The sequence below is a fragment of the Belonocnema kinseyi genome, chromosome 1 (assembly GCF_010883055.1).
Source record: "Belonocnema kinseyi isolate 2016_QV_RU_SX_M_011 chromosome 1, B_treatae_v1, whole genome shotgun sequence".
Taxonomy (NCBI): domain Eukaryota; kingdom Metazoa; phylum Arthropoda; class Insecta; order Hymenoptera; family Cynipidae; genus Belonocnema; species Belonocnema kinseyi.
This window is the reverse complement of record NC_046657.1, coordinates 125022206-125040180: the sequence shown is the minus strand read 5'-3', so window position 1 is coordinate 125040180 and position 17975 is coordinate 125022206. Positions and strand designations below refer to the sequence as shown.

At 31.8% G+C, this 17975-nt stretch overlaps 1 protein-coding gene across 3 annotated transcripts in view; it reads right to left on the bottom strand.

The window, feature by feature from the left end:
• LOC117167373 overlaps positions 1-17975 on the bottom strand; it is a 209052-nt gene that overhangs the window by 178837 nt on the left and 12240 nt on the right. Inside the window, exon 2 of one of the 3 annotated variants that reach the window (XM_033352261.1) lies at positions 11696-11733. In XM_033352261.1, the coding sequence (XP_033208152.1) occupies positions 11696-11731 (36 nt within the window). In that variant the 5' untranslated portion in view covers positions 11732-11733. Of the gene's footprint in view, positions 1-4964; positions 7865-11695; positions 11799-17975 lie in introns of those variants that run through there. The other 2 variants (XM_033352254.1, XM_033352269.1) reach the window with 2 other exon arrangements.

The following is a 17975-nucleotide window of genomic DNA, read 5'->3' as shown; positions in this document are numbered from 1 at the left end:
GACATTTTTTTTCAGCGTTTTTTATCGATTTAACTTTCAAATGACCTTAAACCTGACGCGATAAAGGTCAGCGGACACCAGGTTCATAATCAGCGACCCCAAATTCTTGTACTTTATTTATGCTAATGTAGTGTACTTTTATACTAAAAAAACATTTAACTGAAATTTTGAAAACCTAAACGAAATCTATCAGGGGATCAATACCTGATCCATTTGAGTTTTTACTTTCTTTAAATAATACAGTTTTATTAATTTGCAACTTACAATGTAAGTGAGAAGCACTTTACCCCACTTACATTCTTAGTTCCAAATGAATAAAATTACATTATTTAAACAATTGTAAAAACCCAAAAAGGACAGAGAACGATGCTATTATGGGATGCTAACATTAGAATTTTTATGTAAATAAAAATTTACTTTTTTATTTTACAATTCACTTTTAATTTATTTTCCTTTTTTTTCAAGTTATATAACCAGACGCTGAATTCTAATTGGACGAACTGGAGTCCATTGACTTTTGTGGCTTGAATTCTGAGAATAATTGTCTTCACGAAGGCAAGGTAACGTGACTTTGTGTGTTTAAGGAACCTCTCGCACCTCAAAGAGCCGCTACGTCGTGTCGCGTCGGCACACACCCGCTTTATGTTCCCCCCTTTTGGTCGGATGCGTGCCGTTAGACCAGTTTAAATATTTGCAGAGTTTATTACGCTTCCTATGCAACTTACAGGGAAGCCAGAAAGACACAGAAATATCTGTCTTGCTGAAATACAAAAATTAAACTGAATAATAACTCAATTATAAAACAAAAATTTATTAGTTGTATATTAAAAAAAAAAAATGAAAAAAATGATTATTTACAAGAACCTGATTTCGTTCAAAATGAACACACATTTCGATTCAACTTAAACCACTTTCAGTTCATTTGATCAAAAATTAATCGAATTTGGGATTAAATTGAACCGTTTCGAGTTAATATTTCTCCTAGATCCGGTTAGTTTTGAATAAACCTTTTCCAATCGTTTATTTCTATTGCATCTCCATTTTAATTAAATTATTTTAAGGGGAACTTATTGGTCAGTTAGATTATGTTTAAAGTGAAATAGGGTATGTTCATTTTGAACCAAAATCCGGGTGATTTTTAAATGAAATAAAGCCTTTAAAACTTTGTTGTTTTTGTTATGGTGTATCTTTAACATCTAAGGTAGAAAAATATTTTGCAGTTTAGGTTTGTTTGAAACAAACCCAATTTTGGGGTCAATTAAACAAAGTTAACGCATTTTAAACTGATATTAAGTCAAACTAAATTTCTTACAGTATTTCGTTTCTGTAAGCTTATTAGTACTCAATTATTATTTTTTTTACCAAAAGTATTTTGCCCTGCAAGATTCTTTAAAGTGAACCGAGCTTAGGTTTGAATTAAACCATATTGGGTTAATTCTAAACTTGAATACGGTTCGTTTTAAAAAAGCTTTGGTTCATTTTAACCATAAGAAAGCAACCATAAGAACCAATTTTTGGATTACATTCAGTTTAAACTAAAAGTTGATTTATTTTCAAGGATAACTGTGAAAATATTATACGGACTTAAGACTTTCACTGGAATTCACTAACAATGAATTGGATTTATTTTATACCGTAATATGGGTAAAATTTGGCAAAATAAAGTTCTTATGGTACTTAATTTCTATCAGCTCATATATTTATATTTCTGTTTTTAAATTTTAATTCTTGAGTATTTTTCACATCCAGTACAGAAAATCTCAAGGATATTTCTCATATGAAGTTGGACAAAAACGTTGCGAACAATTGACAAATAATTATCCGATGTGAGATCATTTTAATCCGCTTGCAGCTGAAACTTATCTGGCGCTGGATAATTGTAGTTTTCAATTATTTGAAACGTTTTTATCTAACTTCAGACTAAAAATATCTCTCAGATTTACTGTGAGCCTGTTCGAAATGAACCGAGTCTCGGGTTAAATTGGACCAGCTTGAGTTCATTTCAAATTGCCATCCGGATCGCTTTGAGAGAACTTCTGTTCTTTTTTATCAAAATCAAGAAATATGAATTTATCTGTCTCAATTTATGTTTGTAAAATATATAAACTAATTTACGGTTTAATATGAAACCAGGTTCTTTTTAACTTGAAGTAAAATTTTATTCAATTTTAAGTATGTCTCTTGAGACATGATTAGTATTTCTGTCAAAGTTGAAACAAGTAGGATTCATTTTGATCCATTTTTCCGTTCATTTCAAACGATCAGTTTACTTTGAAACATAATTCGGTTAATTAAAATAGCTTTTCATTTAGACATAATAATTTGGCTAAAATGAATTGAAACAGATGGATTGGATTTTAAATCGATGGATTTTAAACGTACATGTTTAGGCGACGCACACACCCCTTCAAATAGAGTTTAAGCGATGCACATGAACCGTCACGTAGATTTCAGCCGATGTGCATCGCAACTTAGGGTTTAGGCGATATACATTACCACATAGAATTTAAGCGATGCACATACACTGTCACGCAGAGCTTAGGCAATGAAAATAGACCGCCATGTAGAGTGTAAGTGATGTACATACTAGGAGACCGCCACTTAAAGTTAAAGTTTAAGCCTAGTAAAATTTGAGCGATGCAGATACACAGCTACGTAAAGTTTAGGCGATGTAAATCGCCACGTATAGTTTATGCGATGCACATACGAAGTCACATAGTGCTTAGGCGATGCACATACGCTGCCACGTGGAATTTAAGCGATGCACATACGGAGTCACATAGCGTCTAGGCGATGCACATACGCTGATACGTAGAGTTTAGGCGATATATACTGTTGATATCATTTATAATCAATTTAGAGATCAAATTGATCAACTGGAATTCGATGTGATGACACTGCAGAAAAGCTGATTGAACTATTCAAGATGTGTGGCCCAATTGCAGCTCTTTAGGGCGTTGTCATTCATTTTTTTGCATTTCCGGCACTGCCGGAGATTGGAGGGATTGGCCAGTCTCTAGTATAATGTCTGCGAAACGAGCAGTTCAGATCCTGTCGATATTTAAAAGAATACGAAGTAAAAGTAGGCGTGGCTACTAAATTGTGCTAACTCGTGTTCTCGCTGATATGCACTTAGATTCGACAAGTCATCGTCAGCCAAGATAACAAAAAAAAAAATTGAAAAACAAGTTGAAAATAAAAGTAAAAACTGCCTACATACTTGAGAAGCTTACTTACTTTCACCAATTCATAATGATATTTAAATTTAGAACCTTCACCGCAAAAAGATTCATTACATCGGTACCTAATTACCTGCTAATAGTAAGAGTTTTTTTAGATTGCAGATTAGTGAAAAGTTGTATCTGTAATAGTCAAAGTACCAAAATGAAAGAACTATAACGGGTCAATTTGGCGTGAAGCTAGGAATTCACAGCTTCTGTTTTCAGTCGCTGTTCATTCGGCGTAAACTTCAAGTTTACCGTAATTGTCAATTATTACAGAGATTGTGTAATCAGTGATTATATCGTTGAAGAAGCTGACGACATTGTAGCGTCTGTCAGGTTGAACCTTGATTGCTCACAAACGGAAATTGCTTCTCTTTTAATGATTAATTACTGTTCAAGGTATTTCTATCAATTTAAAATGTAATTCAAGGTCATCATGTAAGTTAGGAAGTTTTGCTTTTGTGAATCAAAATAAAACTATCTATATGCTGAAAAGAAGTCATGGAAAAGATTTTACACTTTTTTGGTGATAAACTTTGAGATATAAGCTTTAAAATAAGACTAGGAACTTTTAAAAAAGGCTAAGCGGTTCTGCAATTATCATAAATGTATCTTTGGATTTACCGGCATCTTCTTCAACTTCTTCGTGATTTATTTTTCGATAACTTTTTTGCTGCTATGCATTCTGTTCGTCATAATTATATTCTATAGCATCTTTATGTTTTCTACTGCATTTCTTCTGCAACTTCTATTTTTTTATTATCATCTTCTTCTAGTTTAATTTTATTCTCTGCTTCTTTTTCATTTTATTTATCTTCCACTTCATGTGTCTCTTTTTCTACGTCTCATTCTGCGCACTCTTGTTCTTCAGCAGCTTTTAATCATCTTTTGCATTCTCTTTTTCATCATTGTCTTATACAAATCCTTCTTCTTGCCCATTATCATTTTTTAATCAGCTTCCTTTTAAAATTTGTCTTCTCTTCCTTCTTCATAACTGTCCGCGTTTTTAAATTCATTTAATTCTTATTTAAACTTTTCTTATTCTTTTCTTTAGCTCAGATATGTTTCCTCCTACATTTTTCATCAAGATCCTTTTCTTTAGCTTTGTATTCATTATAATTTGTCTAATCATCAACATTTTCAACTTTATTTTTAGATTTCTCTACCTATTCTATTTATTATTCACTTAATCTTCTTCTTATTCCACCTTTTCGTCTGAATCCACTCTCTCATCAGCATCATCTTCAAATTCTTGATGTGTTCTTGTTGATTCTCTTCTTATTCATTTTCATTTTCTTAGTCTATTTCATTTTAAACCTTATACTCTGCTCCTTTATTCTCAGTTTCCTTTATTCTCTACTTCTTTATATTGCTGCTTTCGTCTACTTTATCTTCTTCTTATTCAAACTTTTCTTATGCATTCTCTGCATCTTCTCATTTAACTTCTTGATATTATTCTTCTTCCACTTCTTCATCATCTTCTTCAATTTTTTCTGTAGGTACGTTTTCTTCTTTATTCTCTTCTCAATTGTAATTTTCTTAGTTATTTTCTTTTTTAAAACTTTCGGCTCTGTTTCTTTTTTAATTTCCTATCCTCATTCCTTTTTTTGATATTTTTAATTGCCTTTTACTTAATTTTCTTCTTATTTCATCTTCTGCATCTTTAACTTTGTCCTTATCAACATTCTTATCTTCAACTCTTTCTTAATTGTGATTTTTCTAATCATCTTCATTTCTTACTTTATTCTCAGATTTTCCTTCCAATTCTTATTTCTCCTGCTCTTCTTTATCTTCTTATTCCAGCGTTTCTTCTGCATCCTCTTTCTCACAATCATCATCCTCAAATTATTCGTATATTCTGGTTAATCCGCTACTTATTAATTTTAATAGTTGTAGGCTTAATATTCTTATTTCATATTTTCTACAGCATCTACTTGTTCTTGATCAGCTTCTTCATCTTCTTTTCATCAGTTTCCTTCTTCATACTCTTCTGCATTCAACTTTTCTTAGTCGGCTTCTTTCTTTGCTACCTTTTCTCTATTTATTCTTCCTTTTCTTCTTCTCGTTCATGTTTCACATTTCCTTTTACTGCATCTTCTTCTTAGAGAATCTATTCCTCTGCATCTTCTACTTTCTTCTGATCATCTTTTTCTTAAACTTTTTCTTCATTATAATTTGTCTACTCAACTTCTATTCCAATTTTATTCTCAGATTCACCTTTTCTTCTGCATTCACTTGTTCTTTATTAGCTTCTTAATAGGCTACAGCATCTTCTTTACAACTTCATCATCTTCTTTTAATTCTGTGTGCATTATTCTCATCGTCTTCTTTTTTATTAAAATTTTCCTAATCTTTTCTTTCAAGTTTATCGTCTGTTTCTTCTTCTGGATATTCTTCTCTCTATTGTGCTTTATGTATTTCTGACGAAAATTTTTCTTCTGTATCTTCTTCTTCTCTATAAGCTTCTGAACATTGTTCTCCTTCTTATTTATGATCGCTATCATTAACTTCAATTAACCCTATCCTTATTTGACCTGCTCTTCATCATCTTCTAACTCGACTTTTTCTTCTGCATCATGTTTATTATCAACATCATCATCATCATCTTTAAATTCATCGTGCGTTCCTGTCGATCCTCTTCTCATTTATTTTAATTTTCTTGGTCTTTTACCTTGTTAACTTAATCCTCTGTTTCTTCTTCATATGCATTCTTATCTTGTACTTCTACTACTTATTTCACCTTGATACTTAACTACTTGATACTACTTATTTCACCTTTCCTTCTGCATCCACATGTTCTTTATCAGCTTCTTAACATTCTATTGCATCTTCTCTTCAACATTATCATCTTCTTCTAATTTTTTCTGCGTTCTTTATCTTCCTCTTGTTTATTGAAATTGTTCTTATCTTCTGTTTCAAAGTTATCCTCCGATGATTCTTCTGAATATTCTTCTTTGTATTGTACTTCATGTATTACTAATGCAAATTTTTCTTCTGCATCCTCTTCTTCTTCTCTATAAGCCTCAGATCATTGTTCTCCATCTTCTTTATGATCTCTATCATTATTTTCCATTCATCTTATCCTTACTTTCTCAGCTCTTCCACATATTTTTATTCCACAATTGCTTCCTATCATCATTTTCAAATTATGTTTCAATGTCCGTTTCTTCTTCCTATACTGTCTTATATTGTATTTCATCTTCTCGTTATTTCACCTTCTATTCTACATCATCTTTTCAAAAACATCTTCTTCCAATTCTTTGTACATTCTTCTTCATCCTCTTCTTGTTTATTAAAATTGTCCTAATCTTCTGGATGTTCTTTCTATTGCACCTTATGTATTTCTAATGCAAACTTTTCTTCTGCAAACTCTTTTTTACTTCTTCTCTATAAGCTTCTGAACAATTTTCTACATCTTCATGATCGCCATTGTCCTCTTCAATTCTTCCTAGCTTTATTTGTCCTCCTCTTCATTATCTTCTTACTTCAATATTTCTTCTGCATCCTGTTTCTCATTATCATCATAATCATCATCATCTTTAAATTCTTCATGTGTTCCTGTTGATCCTCTTCTGATTTATTTAAATCTTCTTGTCTTTTTCCTTGTCCACTCTATCCTCTGTTTCTTCTTCTTATGCTTTCTTATCTTGTACTTCATCTTCTAATTTTACCATTTCTTTTGCATTCACTTGTTCTTTATCAGCTTCTTAATATTCTGCTGCAACCTCTTTACAACTTCATCCTCTTCTTGTTTATTAGGACTGTTCTAATCTTTTGTTTCAACTTTATTCTTTGTTTCTTCTTCTGGGTATTATTCTTTGTATTACTCGTCATCTATTTCTGATGCTTGATTTTCTTGTGCATTCTCTTCTTCTTCTTCTTCTCTATAAGCTTCTGAAAATTGTTCTCCATCTTCTTCATGATCATCATCTTCAACACTTCAACACTTCTTCACGTTTTCTTCTGCATCTTCTTCTCATGCTTTATTATTCTCGGAATCTTTTTTGAGGAATCCGCTGAAGTAAAAGGTAAAAAAATCCTTTTTGTGGAAACCCCGACCGAGATTCGGTCACCGTGACCTACCGAGCGCGTCCGGCACGCGACCAGGCTCACAATCAAATAAACTCAGTCTCTAAAGGATTTGAAGGCGCGATGCATTCGCGTTATGCCAACAAAGGCTTACATAATCAAAGCATTCCTACTCAACATATATAACAAAATCATACACGTTAATCAAATTTTATATTCACATACATGCATGTACTCGCTTTTACACAAACACATATATTTTCACAATTTAATCCAGGTACCAGAGCACGCACGTTTTATCGCACGACACGGGCCCTCGATAGAGAAAGTACAACCGTGCTGCAATCTCGCGAAATGAAAGACTTATTTGAGACACGCCCACGTCTCTTTCCTATCGCCAATAAATTTCGCGACTCTTGTCGCAAATGGCAAGCGAGCATAATAGACAATTTTATCAACAATAATCAGTACTTTAAACACAATGGCTGATGCACTATTCTAGAATGCGATTTTAAAAGGTACATAAATAAGAACCCAACTTTAATACAGAAAAGAGAATCTGAAATAGCTGGATTTAGTTGAATCAGTTTTTGCCCATTATTTTTATTAGAAATTATTATTTTTGTGGATGAGGTGTTATTTGAGGTTAAAAGAAGTCGATTATTTGGGATTTTTAGTTTGATAAAAGGTTAAAAGGAAAAAGAAATCTGTTGGGATTCGAACCCCGGTAAGTGCCCTTGGAACCTAAGTGACACATGCTGGAGACCTTTAAAAAGATTGAAAAAGGTGTTTTTTGTTCAGGATAATTTTGGCAAAATGAAGAATTTTATGACAAATTTATCATCTTCATTCAAATATTGAAGTTTAAAACGAACCCAATCTGGTTCAATTCAGTTTCAGGTTCGTTTCAGGTTCATTTCAGTTATGGGACAATTTTAATGCATTAATATCTCCTTTAAAACATGTACTGAAATATAGTCCATTTTTAATCCCATTTTATTTGGTTTCGATTTGACCCGTAATCTGTTAAATTTATGACTGTAATCCGGGTAATTTCAAAACAAAATTAGGTCCTTGCAGAAATAATCCTTTTTATTATTTTGACCAAAATGTCTTGCGCGCGAATTGATTTTCTTGATCCAGTTAAAAACGAAACTGATTTTGGTATAAAAAGAAACCCAATCTGGTTCAATTTGAAAATTTAACGTTTATTTCAAGTAATGGGTCAATTTTAATTGATTGTCTCCTTTAAAACCTGGACTTTAGGTCAAAATGAACCAGATATCGGTTAGTATTAAAGCAAGTTAGACTAGTTTTTAACTGAAATATAGTCCATTTTTAACCCAATTTTATTTGGTTTCGATTTTACCCGTAATCTGGTTAATTTATAACTGGAATCCGGGTAATTTTCAAACTTAATTCGATCCTAGTAGAAATAATCCTTTTAATTTTGACGAACGAATTTATTTTCTTGATCAAGTTAAAAACAAAACTTATTTTGGTGTGAAAAAACCAAACTGGTTCAATTTAAATCGAAAACGTTCGTTTTAGCTATAGATCAATTTTAATTAATTATAGAATAATAGTGTTATTTTGTCGACAAGCGTAATTAATTAAATTCTGATATCAAATCATTTGAATTTAATTATTTTTTAGCTCCTTTATTACCTGAACTTTGATATCTCTTAAAATTGAACCAGATTAGAATAATTTTTAACTGAAATATGGTCTATTTTTCACCCCATCTGACTTATCAGGGTTCAGTTTGACCCGTATTCTGGTTAATTTATAACTGCAATCTAGTTAATTTTAAAACGTTATTTCGGTTCTTCCATAATTTTCTTCCATTTCAACCTGAAATTTCTTGGGTCAATATGAATTTATTTTCCTAATCATGTTCAAAATAAAACTGATTTTAGCAAAAAAGACTTAATCTGGTTCAATTTGAATCGATAACGTTCGTTTTAGTTATAGGTCAACTTTAATTAATTATTGGCTCCTTCAATACATAAACTTCGATTAAAATGAACCAGATATCTGTTAAAATTTCACCAGGTTATAATAATGTTTAACTGAAATATGTTTATTTTTAACCCAATTTGGCTTATTTGGGTGCCATTTGACCCGTAATCTGGTTATTTTTTAACTGTAATCCGAAAAACTTTAAAACGTAATTCAGTCCTGGCAGGATTTTTTTTATTTTAACCAAAATTCCTTGCGTTAGAATTTATTGTCTTAATTTTGTTGAAAATGAAACTGATTTCGGTACAAAAAGAAACCGAATCCGGTTCAATGTGAACAGGTCAATTTTAATAAATTATTGGCTCACTTCATACCTGGACTTTAATTTATCATAAAATTGAACGAGATTAAAATAATTTTCAGCCGAAATACGGTTTATTTTTAACCCAATTTTATTTGATTTATGTTTGACCCGTAATCTGGTTAAATTTCTAACTGTAGTCCAGTTAATTTTTCAATCGTAATTTGGTTCTGTCAGAAAAAATAATAATTTTCATTTTTACTAAAATGTCTCGTGTCAATACGAATTTATTCTTTTTAACTCGTTCAAAATGAAACTGATTTTGGAATTAAAATAAGCCCAATCTGGTTTAATTTAAACCGGTAACGTTCTTTTTAGTTGTAGGTTAATTTTAATTGATTACTGGCTCCTTTAATACCTAGATTTCGATTCAAATTAACCACATATCTGTTAAAATTGAACCAGATTAGACTCATTTTTAACTAAAATACGGTTCACTTTTAGTCCAATTTTATTTTGGTTTGGTTTGACCCGTATTCTGGTTAATTTCTAACTATATTTCGGTTGATTTTAAAACATAATTTTTTTGGCTGTAACAAATCCTTTTCATTTAGACCAAAATTTCTGGAGCACAAATTTATTTTCTTGATACAGTTAAAAACAAAACTGATTTTGGTTTTAAAAAGCCCATCTGATTCAATATGAACCGATTACGTTATTTTTACTTTTAGGTAAATTTTAATTAATTAATGGCTCCTTTAATACCTGGACTGAGATCAAAATGTACCAGCTATTTGTTAAGGTTGAACCAGGTTAAACTAATTTTTATCCAAATATGGTTAATTATAAACCCATTTTGGCTTATTTAGATTCGGTTTGAACCGTATTCCTGGTTAATTTTTAACTGTGATCCAGTTAATTTTTAAACGTAATTCGGTTAATTCTTAAAGATACCCAGCTTAGAAGATTCCTTCTACAGAATATTAAATATAAAATATATGATACTTACTGTTAATCATTAAATATTGCCTTATAAGGGTGTAATATTTAATAATTAGTGTTCAGAGTTAATTACAAGTATCAGGAACCCTCATACCTCTCTTATTTGATAAATGGCAGCCAACATCGAGCATGCTGGATGCCAAGAAGTAATGGAGAACCGGATCGCATTTTTCTAAGGAACATATGGAAAATTGCACTAAAGCCAATTATTGGGTTATTAATCCTTCTTTCATGATAATATAAACATTTAATAATAATATTCATATAGCCATTAAGAAAACTCATATTTCTTCTTTGACGTTTTTAAACAGCCACGTAGCATTTCCATATAAAGAGATACTAAAGTTGTATAACCAAGATTTTCCCGCGATATTAAATAAATTTTTTAAATTATCAATAATTAATAGCAGAAACTTTACTTCAATTCTAAATATTATTGGTGGGGCACATAGGGTAAATGGGTCACTCGGGGTAAAGCGAGAGACCCTTTTTTACCTAGAAAAAATCATATCAATTCATAAAATGAAGAAATCCGTGTGTACCGCTTTACCCCAATATGTACCGCTTAGCCCCACTTTACAATATATTCTAAAATTAATACATTATTAGTACAAATGGGAGAATAAATAGGTTAATCTTACCATCGCACTCACTTCAGAGATCGAAAATAGTGTAAATAGTGTCACGAATTTGAGAAAATAGTGTTTTCTAAACTAATATTTTTGAAGTATTAAAAATTAATTTTAATGATTATTTGAAATATTATTCTTTAGTTAATGAATTATTACAATTTTAACTAAAATAACGTAATGTAACTATTTTTCGTTCAGGATTCATATTTTTTAGTTTAAAAATTTAATTATTTATTATTGGATTCTATTAATTCAGTTCTAAGCGGAAAAACAAGGTTATTTAAAAAAAGGGAAAAGGGTTTATGGACGAGCCCTTATCTACTGAGACAATCTTTTAAATGTAACAAATTGTCACAAGAGGTCGGGGGAAATCAAAAATCACTGAAAATAGCATTGCGTGTGACTCTACGTGTGTGACTCTACGAGTGTGACGCTACGAGTGTAACGCTACGTGTGTGAGGCTAAAGCGTGTGGTGAGTCCGAGGCCAGGAGGGATGAAATTTTTAGAGATAAGAATGAAAAATTAAGAAAATTAAATTACTCACCAACAGAATCGTCAGCGTGGCCCCCCGCCAGTCCATGGCTAAAATAAAAGAGAAAGTCTTATTAATAACTGGGTCGAAGTGCCCGCGGTACATTCGTCCACACAGACATCGTTCACACAAGTGTGAAGGTTCTCTCCTAAAAAACAAACACGTGAAACTGTCCAAATATTCCTTTCACTTGTTGTTTTTCGATGATGGTTCATTCTTTCATCAATTACTTTCAGAAGAGCTTGATACCGTTTCTATTTTTATTATAATTAATTTCTCTCCTTTCGATATTATTCTCGACTTCTTTTACTATAATAGTAATTTCTTTAGTTGTTATAGCTAAGCGTTTAAATTTTTTTATTATTGCTACTACTACTGTCTCATTATTTCCATTATCTATCATTATCTTCTTCTAACCATGGCTACACATCTTCAAATGACATAAGCAATTTATATTCAACCGATTAAAATCACTGACAATTTTAAACTCGAGTTGAAAGCCCCTCTTTCAATTACCATTTAACCAGAAGCACTCATTGATAAAAAAAACCGCGAAATTACAATTCAGATGTTTCAAGTCTTTCACTGTTTTTATCCTCGCTTATGGTTCCCAGATAGCATCACAAAGTGGAGTCTTGCGTTCTCCAAGATGGCGGACGGCGACGCAGATCGTCCAAGTAAACGTGGGAAAATTCGATTTTCTTCAAGGGGCCGGAAGTCCAGAAAGATGGTCCCGGCAATGAGAAAAGTTCGGGAGACACTTCCGGCCCAAGGGAACGTTTTCAGGCCAGACAGTAGAAATGAGTTGAGAAAGCGACACAACACTCGAGACCAGTAAGACGCGTTCACGTTCACTTTTTCGTAGCAAGGAGCAAGACAGCTCAAGGTGTGTTGACCCCCGGACTGGACCAGGACTGGTGAGGCAATTTGGCGGCATTTCGCCAATTTTGTCAGGGACGCGACGCGATTTTGTGACCGGTTTAAGGCCCCTGATCCGAGACGAACTGCACCCGGACCGACATCTCACGAGGTTCTGCCTTCTAGGCACGTGAAAGGAGCAAAGGAAACGACCGGGATCTGCCAGGGACGGATTCTAGTGCTTGGATCCATTGGTCTTTTGTTCGTCGTAAAATTTTCAATTTTAGAGGCGCTCTAAGATTTTATCATGGTCAATTTAAGTCTCAAAAATAGAGGTCCGAAAAAAGGCCCAAATAACGATTCTTAAACTGTGAGTCTTGAAATATATGATCCAAAATAAGGCCCAAAAATAGGGTTCTCTATGGTGGGCCCCAAACTGTTAGTCCAAAAACATGAGGCCCAAAATATTTGGCAGAAAAATTAAGGACGAAGAATAGAGACCCATATGGCGAATCCTAAACTTTAAATCTCAAGATAAAAGACCCAAAATGTATGACCCAAAATAAGGGACAAAAATAGGGGTCCGAATGGCAATTCTCAAACTACAAGTCCAAAAATATAAGGCCCAAAATATATGGCAAAAAATTAAGGACTGAAAATAGAAGCTCAATGGTGAGTCCTTAACTTAAAGTCTCAATACATAAGACTCAAAATATATGGCCCAAAAAATAAGGCCGCAAAAAGGTCCCAAAGAACAAGTCTTAAACTTTAGGTCCCAAAATATAAGATGCATAATGAGGCCCAACAATAGAAACCCCAATGGCGAGTCCAAAACTGTAATTTCAATCAAATAGGGCTACAGTAATGGCCCGAATAACGAGCCTTAAACTGTAAGTCCCAAAATATAAGGCCCAAAAATATATAACCCAAATGACTAGTCCAAAACTATAAGCCCCATAATATAAGAGCCAAGTATATAACCTAAAAATTAAGGCCCAAAAATGGACAAAAATTGGGACTCCTAAACTGTCAGTCTCAAAATATAAGGCCTAAAAATTAGTTACCAAAAAGAACCCATATAACGATTCGTAAACTTTAAGACCCAATTAACGAGCCTTAAACTGCAAGTCCTAAAATATAAGGCCCAAAATATATGGCCCAAGGGGGCCTAAACGACAATTTAAAACTATAAGTCCCAAAATATAAACCTCGAAATATATGGCAGAAAATTAAGGGCCAAAAATGGACCCGAATGGCGAGTCCTAAACTGCAAGTCTCAAAATATTAGGCCCAAAAATAAGTTACCAAAATTATTTCAAACAACGATTCGTAAACTTTAAGTCTCAAAATGTAAGTCCCAAAATATATGGCCCAAAAGTTAAGGCAAAAAGGGCCCAAATGGCGAGTCCTAAAATGTGTGTCCAAAAATATGATACCCAAATAAGAGGGGCTTTCGACTTTCGAGCCAGATTAAGGAACCCCCAAAAATTTTTCCTTTTTGAAAGATTAAAATTTCTTAAAATATAGATAGTGTCAGTGCCAATCTCGTCAGTTTGAAATTTTTGTATTTTAAATGATTGTTAATTTAAATTTTTCAATAATCTGAAAATGAAAAAATCTTCTTTCTACGCTTATAATTAAGAATTCTTTTCTTTTTTACTTTTCTATTTAAAATTGTTGAATTTTAAACGTTAACAATATCAAATTTTTCCCTCTTTCAAGTTTCAAATTAAAAAAAGTGACATTTAAGCATTTTAATTTGTTAAGTATCGAATGTCAAATGCTTTTTAACATTAAAATACTTCACAGTCCAGAATAAACTTAAAATAGGGAAAATAATGTGATTTTTCACAAACAACGGAAAAAATCCGTAAAAAAAGGTATTGTGGTTAATACATTGAATTCAATACGAAACGCTTTCAATTTCTAAGATTAATTTATGATCAACCATTTACATTTTTAACCGAGAAGATGAAATTTCTAGCAAAAAAGATGAATTTTGAACAACATTTTTTTTGACGAAATAATTTAATGTTGAACCAAGTACTTTAACTTTCAAACAAATAGTTGACTTTTTAAACAATACATATAATCTCAACAAAAAATAGAATTGTTGATACTTCAACCGAAAAAGAAAAATATTTAACAAAATAGTGGGATTATCAATCAAAGAAAATGTTTAACAAAGCATTTCAACTTATAATGAAATATTTGAAGCAGATAAATTCAACAAAAAATATAATTGTTGATAATTCAAGAAAACAAATTTTTTATTTAAAATCAGAAACAGTGGAATTCAGCTGAGAAAGATAAAGCCATCCTCAATAATTCAGAAAAAATGTCTGTCTCCTTCCGACTTGTATAGTACATATTTGAAGCTATATTTTGACTGATTTTTCTTTTGTATCCTCTTTTTATGATAATCTAACATTTTTTCTTCTTGATCTCATTCTTTTTCATCTTCCTCTTTATTATAATTTTCTTTATCATCATTTTCTTCTTCATTATAATTTTCTTAACCTTCTTGTTGCGTCCTCTTGCTCTTCTTCTTCTTCTTATTCTTCATTATAATGTTCTAGATCTTCTTTTGTTCATTTTTAGCATTTGCTTCTTTATCTTTAAATTATTCCTCATCTTCTGCTTCATCTTCTTATTATTTAGGCTTTCTATTTTATTTTCAATTATTTTCGTCTTCACACAATTTACTTCATGATCTTCTTCCTCGTCAACTTTAACATCTGCTTCTTCTTAACATTTTTGTAGTCTTCTACTTTATATTTTCTTCTTATTCAATCTTTTTTCGGCTCCCTATCCATCATCATCATCATTATCCTTAAAATCTTCTTCTACTTTCATTTAAAGTTTTCTTCTTCAAGCTTTTCTTCTCTATTATAATTTTCTTAGTCTTCTTCCTAAGGTTCAACTTTATCCTATGCTTCCTCTACTTTTCATATTCTTTTTCTGCATCCTGCGTTTCTCTTTCCTTATATTATTTTTTGTCTCCTGCACCATCTTCGAATTCAGATTTTTAATTTTGTTTTTCACCAAATTTTGTTCATGTTCTTATCCATTTACACTTCAACCTCTGCTTCTTCATAATTTGTTTTCCTCCTAGTTTCTATCTTCTTAATAAATCTTTTTTCTGTGTCTTCTTCATTATCATCTTTAACTTCTTCTGGACCCTCTTCTTCTTCATTATAATGTTCTAAATCTTCATTTGTTTCACTTCATCAACTACTTTTTTTAAAAATATTATTCCCTGTAGTCTGCTTTATCTTCTTAGTGAACCTTTTCTTCTGTATCCTGTGTTTCTGATGCATATTCTTCTTTCATTTTCTGCCTCATCTTTTGGTTCAGATTCATAATTTTTCTTCTTCGCAATTTTTTCTTCATATTCTTCTCACTTTGACCTTCAACCTCTATCTTTTCATCATATTTTTGGTGTTTTCTACTTTTTATCATCTTCTTATTAAATCTTTTCTTTTGGGTTTTCTTCTTTTTCATCATTTTCAACTTCTGCTTTTCTTCTTTGTCTTCATTATAATGTTCCAAATCTTTTTTTTTTCAGCATTATCAAATGCTTCTTTTTCCTAATACTGTTCTTTGCAGTCAACTTCATATTATTAGTAAAGCTTTTCTTCTGCACCGTTAAAAATGTTTGAAATTCTACAAAACTTCTTCAAAACTTCTGCAATATATTCGTAAGGTAAAGTTGGAACCATGGTATTGGAATGACGAAATTGCAAAACATGTATTGTAAGTGTTGTAAATCGTGAAGTCACCATCCAGCATTTCAATACATGTATTAGAGCGTTTGTAAGACGAAAATTGTGCACAAGTAAATTACGGAATTAATGAAATTCAAGGAATTCACGGAGTTCATCGGATTCAAGGAATTCTCGGAATTCACGAAATTTATTAAATTCACGAAATTCATAACATTTATGGAATTCATAGAATTCATTGAAATGAAGGAATTTATGAAGTGCACAGAAGTCACGGAATTTTCAGAATTCATGAATATAAAGAAACTCACGAAATTTATGGAATTTAAGGAATTTACGAAATTAATGGAAAGCATGGAATTCAAGAAATTCATAACAATCACTAAATTCGCAACATTCATAGTATTAAAGGAAATTGAGAAATTTATGGCATTTATGAAATTTACGGAAATAATGGAATTCAACATATTCAACGAATTTTAGGAATTCATAGAATTCCAAGGAGTCTCGAAATTCATGAAATTCATTGAATTCGCAGAATTCATGAAATTTAATGGATATAAGGAATTCATTGAATTGAAGGAATTCATGGAATTTATTTTACTGAAGGAATTCATAGAATTAACGGAAATAGAGAAATTTATGGCATTCATGAAATTCACGAAAATAATGGAATTCAAGATATTCAAGTAATTCAAAGAATCCATAGAATCCCAAGGATTCCCGAAATTCGTTGGATTCGGGGAATTCATTAAATTTAATGAATTGAAGGACTTAATGGAATTCATTAAATTATAGGAATTCATTGAATTCCTTTAACTGAAGAAATTCGAGGAATTTACTGAAATAGAGGAATTCACGGAATTCATATAATTTAGGGAATTTACGTAATTCATGAAATTCACGGAATTCGTAGAATTTATGGAATTCAAGGAATTTGCGAAATGAATGGAAAGCAAGGAATTAAAGAAATTCATAAAAATCACGGAATTCGCAGAATTCATAAAATTAAAGGGAATCGAGAAATTTATGGCATTCATGAAATTCACAGAATTAATGGAATTCAAGATATTCAAAAAATTCTTGTAATTCCAGGAATTTGCGAAATTCACGGAATTCATTAGATTCGCGAAATTCATGGAATTCCATGAATTTAAGGAATTCACGTAATTTATACAATTTACTGAATTCACGAATTCACGGAATTCAAGTAATTCGTGGGATCGACTGTAAATCACGGAATTTACGGAATCCAAGGAAGTCACGGAATGCATGTAACACCTGGAATTCACGGAATTCATGCAATTCACAGAATTCCAGGGACTCAAGGAATTCATTAAATTAATGGAATTCAAGGAATTCATGGAACTCCATGAATTTCATACATTTCGTGAATTCCCTGATTTAATTGAATTTCATTAGCTCATTGAATTTTATGAATTCCTTAAATTTCGTGAATTTCATTAATTCCACTATTTACTTGAATCTCGTGAATTCCATGAAGTTTGTGAAATCCATGAATTGCATCATTTTCATGAATTTCTTAATTTCCGTAAATTCTTTTGATTCCGTGAATTCCGCGAATTCCACGAATTGCGTGAATGCCATACACCATTAAGCCATTTCCCTTTCGGGGTAGCCGTGACTCACTCGGCAGGGGAAAGGAGTAGTGTGTGGATGGGATAGAGATTTTTCAGATTGATCCAGAA